Below are 22646 nucleotides of genomic sequence, written 5' to 3' on the forward strand. Positions count from 1 at the left end.
TGGTTCTTAATATGCGCCTTGACGCAACAAGAGCATACTTTCAATTTCAAATCTAAGATGGGATCATGGCCACAAAATATTATACAAGAACATGAAAGCAAGGTTTGTAACACATATGTAAAAGTTCATAACACAATCATATGCATATAGAGTATACATTGCCAACAAGTTATTACAAGATTGTAAATTTGTAATATTGTATAAAAAATCCGCTACCATGATGGATTAGGATCAAATACAAAGGATCCTAATTGTAAGAAGTGTAAGAAGGATTTATAGAGTGACAAATGTCCAATAACCTAAAAAAACCCACTACACAAAAAAACCCACTACAAAAAAAAAAAAAAAAAACCTTAAACATCCACCACCACCAAAAACCTAAACCCCCCCCCCCCCCACCACCACACATCACCCACCCTAAAAAAAAAAAAAATTTTTTTTTTTTTTTGCCGAGGGGGTGGGGGGAGGGGGTTTAGGTTTTTGGGTGGGGGTGGGGGGTGGGTGTGGGTGTTTAGTTTTTTTTAGGTTTTTTTTGGGGGGGTGGGGGGGTTAGGTTTTTGGGTGGTGGTGGGGGGGGAGGTGGGTGTTTAGGTTTTTGGTGGTGATGTAGTGGGTTTAGTTTTAGGTTATTAGACACTTGTCACTCTATAAATCCTTCTTACACTTCTTACAATTAGAAGACTTTGTAGAATAACTTGACCCATACCATAATTATCTAAAATTAGCTTCTCAAGACATCACACAAGTTCGGAGAAGATCATACAAGCATGTAAAACAACGTTCACATAGCATACATAAGTTCACGACACAACTCGATGTATATCATGCCACTTTGTTACAAGAACGTAAGATTATTGAAAGGCACAACACCAATATGTAAGATGTTGCTGCAAGCGACGAAGGAATGTCCCGGCATTTGAACCTGTCACACCCCATAAAATGATAACCTGACAGAAAATTTCGACCCCCACTTCAGCCCATACGTTTCCATGCCTATGGGCTATAGGCCTCGGCTGCGAACTGCGATGTGATGTTCCTACTGAAAATTGGAAACAGAATCGGATGGTAACGAATAATGACTCCAACAAAATGTAGACAAGACTGTATCATACATCCATACTAGACTAGGGACTCGTAAAGTATCTCTAGCCGGTTGAAGTGCTAAACACAACGCGTTTAGGCCCAACACATATTGATTACTGACATATCGAGGTAACCTCTCGGTGGATCCTTACAGCAACACAAGATGTGCATAATTATGCAAGTCAACAAAATTTATGATTACACGAAAGTTAACAAGGTTTGCAAGTTTGTTTTACCCACCTCATAATATCACAAGAACAAAAACCGAATAACGTTGAAAGCTATATAAAAAGTAAACAAAAGAATAATAAATATAACTCAAGTTTTACAACCATTATACAATTTATAAAAAAAGGCAACAATAAAGACAAACAAAATCACCATAAAAAAAAAAACAAAAAAAAAATCTTAATAAAACTTCTACCACCAATTTTTCGATTTTTTTCTTACAACATGACACCGTTTTTTACATTGGCCCGGAAAACAGCACCTTAATTTACCAACTGATGAAGTTGATAAATACAAATCTACAACAGGAACCCTCTTTGACGATTCTCGAGCAAGCAAATTAGATGATTTTGCATACTTGTTGAATAATCATTCAATATATAACGAGATTTCATTCTTTTAATTTACCCAAACGGGTTAGAGGAGAAGGTGTTTGGTGTAGCAGCAGGTGCAGCATAAAATCCACTTTGTTGTTGATTTGTGCTATTCATGGAAGCAAACGATGTCATATCGTATCCAAATGTTCCTACTTGTGGCGGCCTGCAAAGAAAACACAATATGATACTAAGTTAAGCTAATTAATAGCGAATCAGTTAAAACTGTAAGTTTGCGACTTTGAATATAAGAACCGTGGCCGAATATAAATGTTCAACAGATGAGCAAGTCATAAGAGCATTTTACTAAGAAGTTCAACGTCAAGGGCAAGATAAAAACATTTAATTTTTGAGATTTGCAATTATTTAATTGTTCTAGGCAAAGACTGGTTAAGAATATTAATTTATTGCAGTTATGAGAAACATAAATAGAATTAGAATTGTGGTGAGATTATTACCTGGGTTGAGGTGGGATGTTTGGAGGTACCTGTCCCATGAATGGACCTGATGTTTATACAATAAATCAAGTAGTGAGAATAATACATTCATATGTAATTAATATATGTGAGTGGGACTGGTAAGATGGATGGGTTAGGTAACAGATCATTTTTTGGTTCGGGTATGAATAAGTTGTAATGTGACCAAAACACCACTGACTTAGCTTTTTTGGATGGAGTTAAGTGGGTTGGACGAAAATGACAAAAAAAAAGGAAACCACAGGGACTAAAATGGCAATTTACTATTCTTTTATTAAAAGGTTAATTCATTAAACATGATTTATAAAATCAGTATTGTTCATAATCCAAATTTTCAAATAAATTGATCTAGGAGGCTGTGTGGATTAGATATACACTCGGGGCAACTTTCAAACCATTTGACTCTTTCCATGTAAATTCTTTTATTTGGCCCGTTTGAGTTTATAAAAGTTATCAAAGCCTTGTATATTATAACAAGCACAATACCATTGCGGTAATTATCTTGAGATTTTACCAAAGCAATTTAGAAGGTTGTATGTCTTAATATACATATTGGTTTGACCCATTTGAGTCATTATAATTTTAGCTAAAAAAGTATTTGGCTCATTTGAAACTAGAAACAACCCAATCGACCTAATCCTAAGTACACGGGTCAAAACTGCCACCTTTGAACGTGGATTTCATGTTGCACAAACAAGGAGAAAAGGACAATACCAGAAGGCATTGATTGGTGGGTCATCCATGTCGGTGCCGGAGCACCTAGACCCGTGATTTGTTGTATGCTAGATGCGGGTCCCATGTTTGGTAAAGCATCTTGTAATGGTGCCATGGAAGGGAACTACAAAAAGAGCAATTTGTATCAAAGAAAATATTAAAGCTATTATATATAAAATATAAGCTTTTGTGATTCTTGACACAATATAAGCATCTGAACAGAGGACAAATATGAGAATTCATGTTTTAGCATTATTTCTAAGAATTAAAAAACACGTTGATCTGTTAAGATAATAATAATTCTGTTCGATTAATAAATAGATTTTTGGCAATTAACCTTGAAGCTCAGCCAATAGTAACCGATAAAAACAAAAACAAAAACGAACATATAACTCATAGACTTACTGCTGTAGATTGAACTGAAGGTGATTCGTTGATATCAAATGGATTTGATGACTGTACAGAAGCAGGTGGCGTATGCTGCTACAATTATAAACCACAACTAGTTTAGTAGCGTTTATATATAATAAGAAACAAGAAACATAACTTTTAGATCCATGAAAGCGAGAAAAAATTATATAGAGAAGCAACATTAGTACTTTAATAATAAGATTGGTATTTGCTTTTTAAATAGGTTTAAGTCCATATATTACCTTCAAAATATATTACCCTTTCAAAACATCATGTTTATTGATTTCATACTATATAAAGTAAAATCAGTGAAGTATAACGGTAATATACATAGAGGAAAACAACTTTCTTATATTATGTTATCTTCATTTATTAGGTAAAACAAACTATTATACAAACTAATTTTTTTTTTTACTATGAAATGGATAAACATGGTAAACTTAATGAACACACACATGAGATTTTGACTTTTGAGAAAGATATATATGAAATACTATAAATATGCTATTTTGTCAACATCAAACAACTTTAGCCCCTCAACTTTAATAATAAACAACTACAGCCCCTCAACTTTAATAATAAACAACTTTAGCCTCTCTACTTTGATAATGACATGTTTAGACCCTTAATTACATCAAGCAACTTTAGCCCCTCAACTTTAATAATAAACAACTTTAGCCCTGAAATTTTAATAATGACATGTTTAGCCCCTTAACTAAAACAACTTTAGCCTCTCAACTTTAATAATAAACAACTTTAGCCCCTCAGTTTAGAAATGACATGTTTAGCCCCTTAACTTTCGTAATAACATGTTTAGCCCCTTAACTAAAACATCAAACAACTTTAACTCTCACGATTTGCTTAACTTTATCTACGTTTCTAACCCGCTGCGGAACACGGGTGGTAACCCACTAGTTGCCTTTTAAATAACAATTGCCTTTGGTAGTTTTAGTAGGGTATGGAATATATAAAATAAAAAAATAAAAATTGAATGAGTGAGCATTACGAGGAGAGTTCTCGGTTATCTTTTAAACAAAAGTAGGTCTTGTCTCTCAAATATTGGGTTGTTAATTAATATCATTATCTTCTACCTTGTTATATACTTGTATTTACTGTTCAATTTACATGTATTTTCTATCCGAGACAAAACCTATAACCACAAAAATAACGTTAATGTGGCAAGTAAGTTGCATCAAACCTGTGGAAGGTTATATTGCATATTGTATCCCATGCCATATTGTGGAGCAGAGTACCAGCCTGGACCTTGAGCAGTATAGGATGGATAGCTTGACGTAAATAAATCCTGCATACGCAACACATTTATTAAAAGTGGAAAATAGAAAACCATATTTACTTGTGAATGGATTGATTTAGGTTGTGATTAATCTAATAATAGCTAATAGGGAAATGAGTCAAACACGGTGAAAGTCATCGAAGTCTAATTTAATGCATACAACCCCATTCTAAATTATTTTATTCAAATTTTACATTAGTATTGTAATATTGTTTCTGTAATCATGATGAACACATTCGTATTTTATATAATATTTGAACAACATATGTTGTTGGGGCAAATAATCATTATTTATAACAACATTTTGACAATCATGATTAAAATAATTATTATTTATAGAACATTTACAATATGAACAAAAGTAACCCAAAGGGCCCAAGACCGTATTGACTCATACAGAAAATGACCAGTTTCAACACTCATTTTTGACCTTTTAACCACTATTTAACAATATACTTATTATTTAAAAATAATTAAAAAATGGACAAAAAGTGTTTTGTGGGTCAGCCCAAGCCCGTTATCAACCGTACTAAAAACGATCTATGTCAACAACAGATTTGCCCTGTTATCGATCCCGCCAAATCACCCATCTTGTAAACTCTAGCAAATACAGGAGAAAAACAAAACACAAGATGGAGCTGACAAAAATATATACGCCATTACCGCAGGTAGCTCTTGTTTGGCAGCAGGTTTAGCCTCGATACTGGATGTAACTTGAGAATATGTACCAGCGGTTAAAAGCCCATGGGTATCTCCACCAGAAGTATTCAATGGCTGCATAAAGTTGCATGTAGAATAAGATTGTAAATATAGTGTGAAATAATCATTGATCCAAAGAGCTAGAGGTGACAATTTTGACCTATATACTTACAAATGGGTCATTTTGGGTAAATTAGTAATATACTTTATAGGGAACATGCTGAAAGTCGCCCAAAGTCTATTCAAAATACCTATAGCCTCCTAAATTGTCTTATTCGTAAATTAGATCATTATCATAATCCTCTTGCTGTCATGATAAACACGTTTATTACATAAACTTAAAAAAAGTTAACTAAGTGGTTTTGAGTCAACCTGAACAGTACTTAAAATCTTTTTATTCAAAGATTCAGATTATTATTATTATTATTATTATTATTATTATTATTATTATTATTATATTATTATTATTATTATTATTATTATTATTATTATTATTATTATTATATTACTAGGTTAGAGGCCTATGTATTACACATGTTAGAACTGTTAGGAGTATCGAATCAGAGTAGGCTCGAGCGGAAGCGGAACAAACACACACACACACTAGCAGAAAATAAAGAACACGAGAATTTACGTGGTTCGGTCAAGGTGACCTACGTCCACGGGTTGCAACTAGGGTTTTACTTTTATTAGATGCTCACAACTGTTTTCAGAATGACACAGACTACAATTACATCATAGGTATTTATAGAACAAGATTAGGGTTTCCTACTTGGTCAACAAGTTAACTAAGTGGGCCTAATACCTAGGGCTGGCTAACCCTAACTAAGGCCGGCTAACCCTAATTAGGGCCGGCTACCCTAAAGCCTACGAACCCAACAATCTCCCACTCGGAGGCTTTGCATAGTCCACAAAGTGCATCCAAGAAACCCATCACCAATAACTTTAGTAATCTTTACGTTCAAGTCTTCCCAGCCTCCAGTTCCAAGAACAAGCTAAGACTTCAGTCACATCCAAGCCACCTAGTTGCAACCACACCTCTCATCAAGTACCTGAGAGACCAGTTGAAGCTCCCATAAGCTCCAACCCAACAGTCTTATCAGACCCATTCTCTATCTCAACCGGCTTGCACGATCCACCAGCTCCAGAGATACACCGAGAATTAATACCACTCTCCACATTTTGCAAACTATTTCCAGGAGAGCTTTTTTCTTTAGTCGGAATCTTCGTCTTCAAAACCCAACGGTTCTTTGTGATTGTACCCGGAACACGATGCATGCTCCCACTATCACCAAATCCCCTGACTGACTTAAACTTAGACCCCCGACCACATTCAACTGACATCCCCAAAGCACCAGGATTCAAGTTCGCAAATTGAACCCTCTTCCACTTACAGGGGCGGACCTATTAAGAAAGTACGGGTTCCCAGGAACACATTCGGTTTTTAATTTTTAGTGTAAATATATATAACAAACTGAAAAGGAACCCATAAGTAAAATATAAAGGGAACCCATAAACAAAAAAACCTTGTTTCTCCACTGGTTATGTCCGCATTATTTTCCCCAAAACACCCGGGTTCGAATCCCATATAAGGCACGATTAATAATTTTTCTTCCGTTTTTTATTTCTCTTTTATTTTTTTTCCTTTAATGTAAAACCCATTTAGGGTTATAACAAAACAAATGAATCACCTCTACACCACAGTCAGAGACTCAGAGAACAAGTGATGAAGTGACAAATCGCCTCCACAGTCACCTCCGTTGATTGCCGACACCGGCGCCATCCTCCTCCGTGGTTCCGCCTCCGCCGACAGGTTAGTCTTAATGTGTTTCTGATTTCTAAATTCTTAATCTAAGCTCACAAATAACTTTTTGTTAGATATGTGTATTACACAACCAATTGAGATTATGTTCTTTGAATACTTTATTTGACTATCTGTTTATTACACAACCAATTGACATCAAGGCCGGCCCTTTAGTGAATGTGTTTCTGAAGATACACTATTTTTGCCCTAATTTTATCACCAATTTTGTTGTATTGACTGTTTTTGCAATATGTTTTTTGCTACACTGCTGCTATTTCTTTTTTGCTACAAACCAACGCTGTTGTTGCTGAAATCTTAATTTGTATTTGAAGTTGAAACATTTGACAACATTAATAGTTGTAAAATGCTTTCTGAAGTTTATGTTCTATCAAACTTTTTTACAGAGTACTGATATATGTGTCATTTTTTCCATACCTATTTATATACTTTGGAATATTTAAAATTCAGAAGTTTCTTATATTTTCTTATATGTTTTTCAGAAGTTTCTTATATTTTCTTATTTGTTTATTTCTCTTAAATATTGTATAAGTTGATTTGGAAATAGGAATTAAAATGTGACTAAGATTATAATCAAAGTCGCTTTAGATAATGGTCACATTTTATGCCTAAAATCTTTGTAACTGGCTCGTTTTAACCCGTAATGACTTGTGGTTTTATTATCTCAAAAATCTGGGATTGTCTTGAGGGATAAGGAAGTAATGGATGCCAATAAAAAAAGAGCACTACAAGAGGATTTATTTATAAAAGAAAATGATCAAGAATTTTGTTTGAAAAGGGCCCCAAGATAAATTTTCGCTTTGGGCCTCCAAATAGGTTGGAACGGCCCTGATTGAGATTATGTTCTTTGAATACTTTAATTGACTATCTATTTGTTATACTGTTAAATAACTTTAGTTAGTCAGCATTGTTGATCTTTGAATACTGTTAATTGACTATCTGTTTGTTATACATAAATTGGGTTTGATTACATAAATGGTGATAACTTAAGACGTTTCCAAAATGGTACACATAAAAGCATGGAAATTGGTCGGAACTGTCGAACCGACCCGAAATTTTTTATTATGTGATGAATCTTACCCGATCCGAACTGTCGAACCGACCCGAAATTTTTTATGTTCAGTCATATGAAATTGGAGTATCTAAAAAAGTGAACCCAGTGAAAAAAATTCCTGGATCCGCCACTGTCCGCTTACTAGATTCAGTGAACCAGACTTTATGTTGTACAGGGACGGCTACTCCCTCAACAGGTATCTCAACTAGATACAACGATCCTCGTCTCCTCTCGTAGGCAACAACAAGATTTCCATCAATCACCTTCCACTTCCCACCACCAAAATTAACATCTAGTCCCTGTTTATCCAGTTGACTAACAGAAATAAGTTTCTTCGTTAAACCTGGAATTACCCTGACGTTCTTTAAGTTCCATGTAGTGCCCAGTGGAGTCTTCAGATTGACATCTCCCATACCCGTAACATTAAGAACATGACCGTTAGCTAATCGTACCTTTCCAAAGTCTCCTTTTTTCAGATTCACCATCGTCTCCCCGTTGTGCATGGCGGGAAACGAAGAACCAGAATCCATAGCCCAAGAATCTATAGACTCTTCACAGCAAACCAGTACGTCACCGTCAGATTCATCTGACACAACACTGTTTACATGCTGCTTACCATCCTCTTTTTTAGGATCAGGACACTCGTTTTTAACATGCCCCTTTTCACCACAGTTCCAGCACCTCACATTCTTCCCAGCTTTAGACAAGCTTTTCCCACGACTCCCACTGCTTCTGTTTTTACCTCTTCCCCTGCTAGCACTGAGCATACCAGAAGTAGATCCTCCATTAGTGTTCCTCCGGCGAACGTCTTCACCCAAAACACTATCCCGGACCCGATCAAACTTCAAATTTCCAGTTCCAGCAGTTTCAGTGACCGTTGTCACAAATCCTGACCAGCTATCAGGTAAGGAAGATAACAAAACCACAGCCTGAGTGTCATCATCCAACTTCATGCCCACAGTTGCTAACCTGGACAAAATTGAATTGACCTCGTTAATGTGATCAGCAACTGAACTGCCTTCGTTCATTCTCATATTAAACAGTTCCCTCATCAAGAACACCCTATTACCGGCAGACGGCTTCTCATACATATTTGACAGAGCTTCTAACATATCACGAGAAGTTGTTTCTTTCATGATATTAAATGCAACGCTCCTCGTCAAAGCCAATGTAATTTTACCTCTTGCCTTTTTGTCCTTTGAGTTCCAAATTGCTTCGGCGGCTTTATCCATTCCAGCAGGGTTTTCTTCCAGTACCACATCCAAATCGCATTCACCAAGCAACGCCTCTATTTGCATTCTCCACCATGCAAAATCAGTACCGTTGAACTTCTCGATTCGGAACTTCCCGTCTTCAGCCATAACAAACGAGAAAACCAGAAAAAACCACAAGGAACCAAGCAACCGAAACCCGAGCAACTTTCAATAAATCAGAAACCCAAAGTACCCGAACCAGCGACTTCTCTTGCAAACTCGAGCGTAAAATCAGCGAATAACCAGGGTTCAAGAACCGAAACCCTAATTGCCAAACACCCCAAAACCACCAGATCTGCAACAGCAAACCCTACGGCGCAAACCCTAGACCTTACGAGCCGTAACCAGAGAATATGTACGGGCCGTAAACAAGTCAGCGGCGACGGCAGCAACAGCAGATCAAGATCTCTCGTCCAGCTCTCTCCTTCTCCTGCAAGAACCGTGTGAACCGTGTACTTTACTGAACCTTTGGCTCTGATACCACTTGTTAGGAGTATCGAATCAGAGTAGGCTCGAGCGGAAGCGGAACAAACACACACACACACTAGCAGAAAATAAAGAACACGAGAATTTACGTGGTTCGGTCAAGGTGACCTACGTCCACGGGTTGCAACTAGGGTTTTACTTTTATTAGAGGCTCACAACTGTTTTCAGAATGACACAGACTACAATTACATCATAGGTATTTATAGAACAAGATTAGGGTTTCCTACTTGGTCAACAAGTTAACTAAGTGGGCCTAATAACTAGGGCCGGCTAACCCTAACTAAGGCCGGCTAACCCTAATTAGGGCCGGCTACCCTAAAGCCTACGAACCCAACAAGAACTTCCTATATCAGTTTATTCAAATAATTAAATAATATCTCTAAAAAAATTACTACTGAAATAATATATTTTCTATGCCCATAAATTAACCAGATAATATCTCTAAAAAATTGTAAAACAAACAAAAATGTTGACCCGAAACCCAACAACCCATCTTGCCACATCTACCCAAAAAAACAGTCCACAAAAGACACTTGAAAAGGATGAACCTATTTTTTTTGCAAATAACCACCACCAACCTGATTTAACGATGTAGTAGGTAGCTGAATTCCGGTAGCAGGAACAGGATTCTGGTGACTAACCACATTTTGCCACTGGCCACCATAACCAGAGTCGCCAAAGGCATTAAACGTTGATGGCGGTGTAGTTGCAACTGCTGGATTGTTACCAGGTGCAGGAACTGAAATCTCAGAAAGCATATCAAGTAAATTAGAACTTGTTGTGGAAGGTTGAGTAGATTTTAGTACGGGAGATGAATCAAAGCTGGCCCAATTATCATTTGATGATTGTGCTGGTTGTGCCACAGTTGGTGGTGGAACGGTTTGTTGTGGTTGTGGGCCCGGGGCAGTTGGAAGTGGTTCAGGGAAAGCATCAAAATCAATTAATGAAGTTTCTGTTTTAAGTTCGGTTGGATTCCCAGTTGAAGATGCTAGGCTACTGGAAGAAGCAGTTCTCTGCAACAGGAAACAATTTCGAATTAGGCTTTAAATTATGTTGAAACTTGAAAACAAAAGGACAAATGAATAATCACAAACATGTTAGCAAGTATTACAATTGTATTCTTAGTTAGACATGTTACAAATTCTGTAAATGCATTAGAAAAAAGAAAACTTCCATATTATAAGAACAGATTCCAGACTTGCAACTCCAAGTGTCTCCAAACAAACTTAAATCAAAGGTGACAATATCGACTCATTTGAGTAAATTGCCAAAATCGTCCCTGAGGTTTGGGCATATTTGCCATTTTCATCCAAAACAAATTTTTTGTACAATATAGTCCTTCACTTTTGGGATTTTTTTGCCATTTTCATCCAAACGTATAATTTGCTTTATATTTTCTATCAAACATTTGGATGAAAATGACAAAAAATCACAAATCCCAGGGACGATTTTGACAAAAAAGTCAAGACTTTTGGATGAAAATGGCAAAAAATCCCAAAAGTGAAGGACTATATGGTACAAAAATGTTATTTTGGATGAAAATGACAAACATGCCCAAACCTCAGGGACGATTTTGGCAATTTACTCGACTCATTTACTTGTTAGCAGACTGAATTTAGGTTATACCCTTCAACGGGTCAAACGAGAAAAAAAAAAAGAATATCTTATAAGAAAATGAGCAGCAGTAGCTAAAAGTGTGTTTTAACAAGGGGTGTCAATCGTGTCGGGTTGATGGGTTGAAATGTTCAACCCGAACCCGACCCATATTATTATTTGGGTCAAAGATTTCAACCCTAACCCGCACACATATAAATTTGGGTCAACCCGAACACGACCTGTTTAACCCATCTTTTTAAATGAGTCATACAAGTTGATTTTTAAGCGGGTTGTTAGCTTTTAAGCGGGTTATTGATAACATGTTTAATGGTGAGTATGAGTGTGACAAGTAAATCATAAAATGTGTTAAAACTAACACTATTATGAGTAACCATGTATAACAGAAATGGAAAAAACAAAAATATGAAAGTTCTTTTTTCTAAGCGTTAATCGGGTTAATGGGTCAACCCGAACCCAGCCCGTTATTCTAAATGGGTCGTGTTGGTTGACTTGTTTTTTTCGTGGCGGGTTCGGGTCAATAATTGCCGCCCCTAGTTTTAACGCATTAAATTTGCATTTTTATGCAAAGAAGTATATTACTACTTAACTGATGTAATTTTTATAATCGCATTTAACAAACTACTTATGTTAAAAGACTAATGATATTGGACAAAAAGCATTCCAAGTTAATTGCACCCATACCAAAAATTAATCATTTTGATCCCTACCCATTTTCGACCTGCTACGCATACGCAACCCCCCCCCCCCCCCCCCCCCCAGTCGCAGTTTGCCATCTTTATTTTAAACGCATATGCTTGCCTCACAAGTATTAACCAAGTGAGCAAACAAGAAAAGCATATACCAAATCACAACGTTACAAATTATATAATACAAATATAAATATGCCATTTTGTCAACATCACTTTAACCCCTCAACTTTAATAATGACATACTTAGCCCCTCAATTAAAACAACTTTAGTCCCTCAACTTTAATAATAAACAACTTTAGCCCCTCAACTTTAATAATGACATGTTTAGCCCCTTAGGCCTTAACTACATCAAACAACTTTAATCGGTCAAGTTAAATACTAAACAACTTTAGCCCCTCAACTTTAATAATGACATGTTTAGCCCCTTAACTTTAATAAGACCTGTTTAGCGCCTTAAATAAAACATCAAACAACTTTAACTCTCGCGACTTACTTATTTTTATCCACGTTTCGAACCCGCTACGGAGCGCGGGTGGTAACCCACTAGTTTAACATTAAAACCTGATTGAAAAAAAAAAGTCACCTGTGTTTGGAAGGAGCCATCTGCTGGCTTTGAACCATTAGCTTTTGGAGGTTCGATAACCCGAAGAGGAGAAACACTTTCTCCCAGTATTTCCCTAACGGGCCTAACTATCGGCGGACTCGATATATCTGAATCACTTTGGCGATCAGGAGACCTACCTTCAACCTTCAAACCTCCATCAAAACTCTTCCCATCATCAGATTTTTTTGCATTCGCAAATCTATCTTCTCGTCGCCAGTCATTAACGATATCGGGACGTGCGGGGCTTTTCCTGAAATCTGAATCATACCCAGGACTACGTCTTTCATCGTAACTGTTTCTGGAACTTCCATCACTTCTTCCACCGGGACTAGGCCTATCACTATAACGCCGGTCATTGTCGTACGGTGGACTTCTAGAACCTTCTCCTTCCCCCTATTCAATATAGAGATGTATCCAAAATCAAAGAACAATACAGTGTACATAAGAACTTAAACTATTGCGTACAAAACACGTAAATCACTTTGTAGAAAACCATCAATGATTAAAGGTGGCAATTTCGATCCATTTACTAATGAACGGGTTAATTGGGGTTGGAGATACATAGAAGTCAAAATAGTTTATTATGGAAATAATATATTACTGTAAATTTGTAATCATATCTAACACACTAAATGTTCATAAAAATTGAAACTTTTGGACTAAAACAATTTGCCAAACGGTTCGAACCCGTTTCGAAACTTTACCTATTCTAACCCGTTACCCAAACCAACCACTTTGCCACGCAGTGACGCAGGTAAAATACATGAATAGATTAGATGCAAACGTGCCAAAAAGGTCGAAAGTCAACCAGAGTGTGTTTTAAGTACAAAAATCTCGTAAGTAGTTTATACAAAAACTTAGTATACTATTGAAATAATATAAATGTTTATTAAAAATAAATATAACTCTTAAGACAAACAGAGTTCCAAGACCAACCCAAACCTGACCCATATAAATGTTCATTTAAAATAAATATAACTGTCACCCAACACAAGAACCTCTAATAATTATAGATCCCAAAACGGATAATAGGCATGTCTATCTGGAATCTACTGTGTGTTTACAAAGCATGTATTAAGGATTGTTATTTAATAAGTTAAGCGTGATACCATTTTCCCCCTTGGAGGCTTGTCAAAGCTTCTCTCCCCAGAGTATCTTCTATCCACATAGACATGCTTGATAAAGTCCCGAAGCCTCTCAACTTTACTAGAAGCATTAAAAATTACAGGATTACAATTTCTGTTACAAAGCATAACATTGCTTTACAGAAGACTTAAAATCACATACCTGCTGTCAGGTAAGGACTGGCGTTGTGCATCCCATTCTTTAAAATAGATTTCTTTTGCACTCTATTATTGCAAAATGGAACATGTTAAACTTGGTAGATTTATGTAGATTATTGCACGAGGTAAAGTAATAAAAGTATTGGATGATGTATGTTGAGGCCACCAATGTATATAAACTATAGGCCATCGAGTATGTATGTGGTTTTGTTTACACACAAATCTGGCAAAAAGCATGCCTAATGACGACAAATGCCTTCAAATTTTTTAAAAGACAACAATATTGTTGTATTGAGCCATGAATAAGCAACAAATCATATGAAAAAAAACTAGCAAATCCTGCTAAAAACATGCTTTATGATGAAAATGCCTTAAAAGTTATAAAATAAAAAACATCACTATAGCGAGCTGGCAATAAGCAATAATCCAATGTAAAAAATACTAATAATAAATCCGGCTACAAAAAACATGTTGGATATAAAATGACAAAAAAAATGTATTGAAACTACTTTATAGGCCACCCAAGTATGTACTCCATATTCGTTTATACCAAATCGGGCATAGAACTTGTCTAATGACGAAAATCCCTGTAAATGGTTTAAGGAGACAATTATACCATTGTGTGAAGCTATCAATAAGCAATGATTGAATGTAAAAAACTAGTGTATTTTTGTTCTTTTATAGTATTCAGGTGTGTGTTTTTGTCCGGATTTGGAATAAATGGAACTGAATACAAACTTGGATGGCATATAAACTAGTTTCAATATATGGGTGACCTTGGTGAAAAAGGTTAAATATTTGGGTGGCCCCCACATGAATTATCACCAAAATAAACAGAGAAGCATTTATGCAACATAATTACCGCGTTTCCTCCTCCTTGAAGGGCACTAACTTCTTGTGTAGTAAATTTGGCCATCGATACAGATTTTACCCTGTGAGTGAACTCACGGCTGTAGAAAGATGATGTAAATTTTTTAACATGTATTCATGAATAACGTTAGGAGATGTTTTATACAAAACATTTAAGTAAATAGTTAATCCCCATAAGAATGCAATCTATTCTTCAACCACAGAAAGTTGGCACTTACTGTATGCCACTGCAAGTTGTGCAAACAAATGTCCAAAAGCTTGTGCATACATATTGAGGCCCCTGTTAAGCAAATAACATGAAACATACTAAGCAACAGTATTAAGATTTCTAGTTACATTTCATTTAACTTTAGTGGTCATAAGAAAAACGCTATATATAACACATTAACACCAGTAACTGAAATCAATAGTTGGTGTAGGCTACACCGTGTAGCTGGGCTTGAAAACTTACTAGCAACATAATTGTCAATATTTCTTATTGTGTTCAAAGTTCAAACCAACTTCAATGCCAAAACCAAAAATTAATAAAAACACTGAACATAATAAGTCTTTAAGTATCTGTGTATAGGTTTCCTCTATTTAACTCAATATCTTGGCATCGGCCTGAACTGATCCGGCCCATTGGACTTGACCCAATACTTTTCTACAAAAAAAAAAAAAAAAAACCATCCTTTTCCCTCCTCCAGTCCAGGCTGTGGACACAGATAACAGGTTTCTCACTACATGAATATGGTCCATATTAAAACAACCGACTGAGTTGAAAGTTGGATGGCGTTCCTTATCGGGTCACCTACTAACGGGTTTAGCACTCTTTTTGATGTTTGTAGCTAGATTCAAGCTCAGGACCATGAAAACCGATCCAGACCCAGTTTCCAATGTCCTACCACTGGATCGTTGTTCTATCAATCGGATTAGTAGAATTGATGGTAAATCCTGTTACACCACCACTCCAGCCTATGATGCGCATTATTATTCCTAAGACAGAAATGCTTCTTTTTTCTAAATAGAACTTTGTCTCAAAAAGTTGTTGTTATCATTTGGAGGATCACAACTACTTTACATGTCATCTAATTGAAGCAACATAATACCAGGTTCGAAGGACCAAACTATTGCAGTTAATACACCTCCGATTCTCAGGAAGTTTCAGAAGATTTCGTATCGCTCTTTCATTTCTCTCATCCTCCTTCAACCGACTCCCCATTTCCGTCAATTAAAACCCTAACTGTATCCACAAACACACAAACTCAATCAATATCCACACGATCCGTTACATATACAACTCAAACCATCAATCGCCAGCACAGCAAACAAATTCAACAAACGCGTAACATCAAAGCTGAATCAAAACATCTACTAGCATCCACAACCAAAACCCTAACTCCATCAAAAACACACACAAACTCAATCAACATTCACATGATCCGTTACAAAAATAATATAAAATCATCAATCGCCAACGCAACAATCAAATTCAACAAACGCATAACGTAAAAACAACTAACATCCACATTTTTGTCAATCAAAACCCTACCTGCGTCAAATACACACACAAACTCAATCAACATTCACACGACCTGTTATAAATACAACACAAACTCATCAACCGCCAACACAACAATCAAATTCAACAAACGCATAACATAAACATTGAATTAAAACATCAATTAGCATCCACATTTCTATCAATTAAAACCCTAACTGCATCAAGAAACACACACAACTCAATCAACATTCACACTATCCGTTACAAATACATTACAAACTCATCAATCGCCAACACATCACTCAAATTCAACAAACGTATAACATAAAAACTGAATTATAACATCAATTAACATCCACATTTCTATCAATCAAAACCCTAACTGCATCAAAAACACAGACAACTCAATCAACATTCACACTATCCGTTCCAAATACATTACAAACTCATCAACCGCCAACACAACAATCAAATTCAACAAACGCATAGCATAAAAACTGAATTATAACATCAATTAACATCCACATTTCTATCAATCAAAACCCTAACTGCATCAAAAACACACACAAACTCAATCAACATCCACACGATCCGTTATAAATACAACACAAACTCATCAACCGCCAACACAACAATCAAATTCAACAAACACATAGCATAAAAACTGAATTAAAACATCAATTAACAGCCACATTTCTATCAATTAAAACCCTAACTGCATCAAAAACACACACAAACTCAATCAACATTCACACTATCCGTTACAAATACATTACATTACAAACTCATCAATCGCCAACACAGCACTCAAATTCAACAAACACGTAGCATAAAAAACTGAATTAAAACATCAATTAACATCCACATTTCTATCAATCAAAACCCTAACTGCATCAAAAACACACACAACTCAATCAACATTAACACAATCCGTTACAAATACATTACAAACTCATCAATCGCCAACACAGCAATGTAATTCAACACAGCAATGTAATTCACCCATGATGTCAGCGGTGGCTGCATTTCCCATATATAGCTTCTCTTCTCCAGAAAGCGCCTTGAAGGTGGTAAAGAGACTTTTGTAACACCCCGAAAATATAAAACTTATTGTTAAAAATTATAAATTATTAATAAACGGAAGTTTACTAACTAGAAACTTTTAACCTAGTTAGTTGATAGACTAGAAATAACTAATGAAAGGGTAAAACCTACTAAATAATGTGTAGAACAAAGTTGAGGGGCTGGAATTGTCAAAAATTAAAACTAAATAACAATTAGTAACCAAACACTCCAAATTTTGGAGTGTTGGTCGATCAGAACAGAAGAAGGGGGCGACACCCCCATTGCAAAACCCTAAACTCACAAAAACATCAAATTGAAAGCCCAAATCTGTTCAAAAACGAAATCTAAACATAGATTAGTGATCCTCATCACGAAAGGATTCTAAGGTATGTAAAAACTTGTGTTAATTCTTTGCTCGAATTTCTCATGATGTTGTGAAATCTGGAAAATTGATGTTGCATGAGTGTTATTTGGTTAATTTAGAATCAATTTGGTGTTTAGAAGTTAAACTCAACCAATTACATGTGAAATCATGACTAAATTCAGAAAACTCCATGAACACCTTGAAGGTGGGTTGTGGGTTTTACAAGGTGATGATGAATTCTAGGGTTCTTAGTGGTTACTCTAGTAAAATTCGACCTTAGAAGATAGTTCCAGGAAATAGGTGATGTTTACATGACATATGATGGCTTAATTGAAGTTAAGTTGGCTAATTAGCAACTTATAAACATGAAAATAAATAAAATAGAAATTCTGCCCTCATAATGTTTGATGAAATGCCTCAAAGAAGGTTTTAAAAGAAAACTGAATTGTTAAGTTTAAACGCATAAATATAAAGTATCACGAATGTGCGTTAGGTGAGTTAAACATGGAGTTCTAAACATAAAGTGCTTGAACTCTTTAGGAAAAGAAGCCGGGGCATCTAGTGGACAAACCGGTGTGGACGCACGTTTGAAGGGCTCACTTTAAAAGGTATGTAACATGATTTGTTATATTAAGTGAATTTAGACTATAGTTGTTGATCGTCAAAGTCTCTAGTTATTATGAATCGAAGCGATGACATTGTTGTATTGAATGCTTGTTTGAATAACGAAATAAACTCGTTGGTAGTTGTCAAAAAGGGAGGATTCCCGTAGACAAGCCAAACGGGTCAAATAATCAAGCAAGACATGAGCTACATTTCTAAATGTGATAAGTTGATGTATATAATGGTCATATTGTGGCATACTAGAAATGTTAGACTTTTATTAAAATTTATAGTGCAGAATATTGAAACCCGAGAGTTGGGAATTTGGTTGAAATGCTCAAACCAAACAAAAACCTGAATTCCCAGGTGCTACCGTAAATTACGGTGTCACCGTAATTTACGGTAGAGGCCAATGTTTTACGGTGGATTTCTCCTGTGTTACGGTGTAACCAGGAATTTCCAGCACTCACCGTAATTTACGGTGGTGCCGTAAATTACGGTGGAGCCTGGAATACTTTTACATTTTTATTGTTTCATTGTGGTGTTAAGTCTCGGAATTTTATCATTCATATACATCAAGAACTAACAATTTAATGGTTGATTCATAGGTAATTAGGAGGTCATGGATGGCGATCAAGCGACAAGATGATGAACCGAACACTCTTTTTTGAAGCTTCCGCTATGTTTGAACTTGTTAATCAGTGTTCCTTTTGTTGTAATCAATTTCTTAAACAACAATATTACGTTCAACCTTTGTCTTAGTAGACTTAGGATGTAATAGTTTTGAAACTTATGTTAATTTAACGCCTTTTGGTATAAAATAGTAGAGTTAGGATCCTGTAAAAAAAGGCCCAAAGTGTGAGAAAGATAAGAAAGAATATCAGCCATTAGATCTTTTGATCTAATGGTTGAGATCAATAGGGACCAAAATGTAAAATATTTATATTAATTTGGATTGAATTGAAATATCTAGGGGCAATTGTGTCTTTTTATCTTCATTTTGTAAATCAATTCAATCCAAAATCCCTACAATTTCGTTCTCTCTCTATCATGTTCCTAATTTCTCTCTTTCTCTCTCTTTCTTCTTCTATATTCAGAACATAATCCCTGCAAACATCACGAATATGAAGATCAAACATCAATACGAAGATCAAACATCAATCGGAAGATCAAACATCAATCGGAAGCGGACCGGCAGTGGTGGTCGACGACGGCGGTGGCGGACCGCAGTGGTTGGGTTCGACGACGGCGGGTGGTTGGGTTAGACGGCGGCGGCGGTTGGGAACCATGAGATTTTACTGTTGGGTGGTTGTGTTCGATGACGGCGGTGGCGGACCGGCAGTGGTGGTGCCGGAATCGGAGAAGAAGATGATACAGAGATGTAAGGATTATTGAATGGTGTTATTTTTTACTGAATGGTGTTATTTTTTACTGAATGGTGTTATCTTTTATGAATGGTATTATTTTTTACTGAATAGTGTTATTTTTTACTGAATGGTGTTATTTTTTACTGAATGGTGTTATTCTTTTCTGAATGGTGTTATTTTGTTTCTAAATGGTATTTTTTTTTCTTTTTCTAAATGGTGTTATATTTATTTACTGAATGGTGTTATATTCTTGTACTGAATGGTGTTATATTATTTACTGAATGGTGTTATTTTTGTTTACTGAATGATGTTATTTTTTGTTTACTGGATGGTGTTTTTTGTTTCTGAATGGTGTTATTTTATTTCTGAATGGTGTTTTTTGTTTACTGAATGATGTTATATTATTTTCGTAAAAACACCATGAACTGAACTATGAATTTTTTTAAAACACCATGTCATGAACTGATTCTGTGAATGATGCAAAAAGAATTAAAATGAATGATGTTATGGACGGTTATAAACTTATAATTCCTTAAATTAAGGATTTTCTCTCTCCAAATCCTTAAATCAAGGATTACCATATTTGAATTTGTTAGTGCATTTACAATCATACCCTTTTCAATTAATTTAGATCTAATGGTTGAAATTCTTTCTTATCTTTCTCACACTTTTGGTCTTTTTTACAATAACTCCACCCTAAAATAGTATATTAAATTCTAGTATAAATATAAGGGTGTAACAACTTTTGTCTGCGCAAACGTGACGGGTTGCGCCCATATCAACCCACCATCCTTTTGGAGTGTTGTCACAGTATTGACCTCATCCATCATTGCGCTTTTGTCGGAAATCATTGCCACCAAAGGCATTCCATCTTCATCCACCTTGTGCGCACGCTCACGCTTTGGTTTCTTGCATTGGTTAGCCCGATGCCCCGGCTCGTCACAGTTGTAACAAGTCCCTTGGAACGTTTGAGGTTTCTTTTTCATAACCCCTTTCTTTGGTCCAAGGTTGCTAGCCTTTGCTTTCCCTTTCCCTTTGTCCTTTTTCCCCTTGCCCTTCGCGCCCTTAGAGGATTGCCCATGCTCAACCAGATTTGCGCTAGCACTAGTCTGCGCAACGCTGCCTTTTAGGGCAATTCTATTGTCCTCTTCAATGCGAAGACGAACAATAAGATCCTCTATAGTCATTTCCTTTCGTTTGTGTTTAAGATAATTCTTAAAATCAACCCAACTATGAGGTAACTTTTCAATCATCGCTGCCACTTGGAATGTCTCGCTAAGTGTCATGCCTTCCGCAGAGATGTCATGAAGTATAATTTGGAATTCTTGGACTTGATTCATAACTGTTTTAGAATCAACCATTTTGAAATCCAAAAAACGGGCTACCACAAATTTCTTTGTGCCAGCATCCTCCGTTTTGTACTTCTTGTCTAATGCATCCCAAAGGTCTTTGGAAGTCTTGACGTTGTAGTAAACATTATACAACGCATCCGACAACCCGTTTAACACATAGCCTCGACAAATAAAATCCGAGTGCTTCCAAGCCTCTACCGCGTTCAGAGCCTGATCGCTGGTCTCCCCTTCCGCAGGTTGGGGAGCGGATTCAGTTAAGAACCTCGCAAGGTTCATGGTGGTCAGGTAGAAGAACATCTTCTGCTGCCACCTCTTGAAGTGTAGGCCCGAGAACTTCTCGGTTCGTTCAGCGTGATTAGCCACTGTGGATGCTCCCACAGTGGTGGCGTTGAGGGAGGTTCCCGTCACAACATTCATGTTGTTGATGTTGACGTTTTCGTTCGACATGCTGAAAAATTAAAATTTTAAAGGTTTAGTCAAAAAATTCTGATTTACGCAAAAACCAGAAGTAAACAATTAAATTTTATTTTTTACCACAAATTTACTGTTTAGGCTTCTAAGTCCAACTTTGAAGACCGAAACAGAAAATTTTTGTTAGTTATAACTTACTGATTGGCTTCTAAGTCCAACTTTGAAGACCAAGTCAGAAAGTTTATTAGTAATTTAGGACAAGATCGAATGTAACCAAAATAGTTTTCAACCAAAGTCGCTCCTTTGAAGATGAAAACTAAAAAAAATTTGTTTTTAAAACACAAACTGAGTGAACAAAACTGGTTTGAATCACAAACAGAATGGTTTTGATTACACGAACGGTTTTAAAAATTTGTTTTAAGATTGTAGGAACCGTTCGCGTAATTAAATAAAATAAAAAACAAATTTAATTAATACGATTACAATACAGAAATTAGAAAGCTAAAATACTAGTACGAATACAACTGAAATAAACCAAAATACAAGAAATGGAGTAGAAGCAGAGTGGCTGAGGCACGTGAATACACGCTTCCCTTAAAACAAATTCCGAGTCTCCCAGGAGTACTCGTTTTGTTTCCCAGGGTACAACAGCCGGAGCAGCGTACTGCCGGAGAAAACCTACAACCCGAAGACTACCTTGAAGAATGCTGGAGAAGATCTGAACTTTGTAGAGAGAAAGTTGAATTTTTACTGTTGTGTTTCTGGTGTCTCTCTGATGTGGGTATGGAGCTGTATTTATACAGCTCCTAGGTTGAAACAGTCAAAACGAATTAAATGAGAGGTTTAAATTGCATTAAACGTCTTCAATGCAATTTAATACGTCATTTAATTCTCAGTCAAAGCCCATTAACTCGTCAGTTACGAAGCTAGACTGAAACTGCCTAGTCATTCAATGCTGGAAACTTCTGCGCGCGCGCGCGCCCAGGTCTGCACGCTCATGCGCGGTGCGGCCTCTTGGCTCAAGTTCGTCCATGCGCGGTGCG

General features: G+C 36.2%; 1 protein-coding gene and 1 long non-coding RNA gene across 3 annotated transcripts; one reads left to right on the forward strand and one right to left on the reverse strand.

Annotated features, from left to right (window-relative positions):
• Positions 1 to 1365: 1365 nt before the first annotated feature.
• On the reverse strand, positions 1366 to 16208 carry LOC110877166 (probable ADP-ribosylation factor GTPase-activating protein AGD14). Of its 2 annotated transcripts, none has more exons than XM_022125337.2 (13): positions 16061 to 16208; positions 15177 to 15238; positions 14951 to 15038; positions 14093 to 14154; positions 13915 to 14011; positions 12785 to 13198; positions 10473 to 10907; positions 5244 to 5354; positions 4485 to 4589; positions 3281 to 3358; positions 2876 to 2999; positions 2144 to 2189; positions 1366 to 1851 (listed from the first exon to the last, which is right to left on the reverse strand). In XM_022125337.2, the coding sequence occupies exons 1-13, from the start codon at positions 16157 to 16159 to the stop codon at positions 1716 to 1718; spliced, it is 1857 nt and encodes a 618-aa protein (XP_021981029.1). In that variant the 5' UTR covers positions 16160 to 16208; the 3' UTR covers positions 1366 to 1715. The 2 variants fall into 2 exon arrangements, with proteins under 2 accessions (XP_021981029.1, XP_021981030.1); XM_022125338.2 differs by having other exon boundaries at positions 1714 to 1851; positions 3281 to 3355.
• Positions 6960 to 19313, forward strand: LOC110877167. The gene is made up of 3 exons (XR_002556803.2): positions 6960 to 7092; positions 18411 to 18478; positions 19082 to 19313. It is a non-coding gene; the product is annotated as an uncharacterized LOC110877167 (long non-coding RNA).
• Positions 19314 to 22646: the final 3333 nt, after the last annotated feature.

This window comes from Helianthus annuus, chromosome 9 (assembly GCF_002127325.2).
Source record: "Helianthus annuus cultivar XRQ/B chromosome 9, HanXRQr2.0-SUNRISE, whole genome shotgun sequence".
NCBI classification, from domain to species: Eukaryota; Viridiplantae; Streptophyta; class Magnoliopsida; order Asterales; family Asteraceae; genus Helianthus; species Helianthus annuus.

Coding starts and splice junctions, on each gene's coding strand:
- LOC110877166 (XM_022125337.2), bottom strand. CDS start 16,159: ATGGGGAGTCGGTTGAAGGAGGATGAGAGAAATGAAAGAGCGATACGA. Junction 10,908..12,784: donor ATGGCTCCTTCCAAACACAG/GTGACTTTTTTT, acceptor TTCCTGTTGCAG/AGAACTGCTTCTTCCAGTAG. Junction 4,590..5,243: donor CCAAACAAGAGCTACCTGCG/GTAATGGCGTAT, acceptor TTGCGTATGCAG/GATTTATTTACGTCAAGCTA.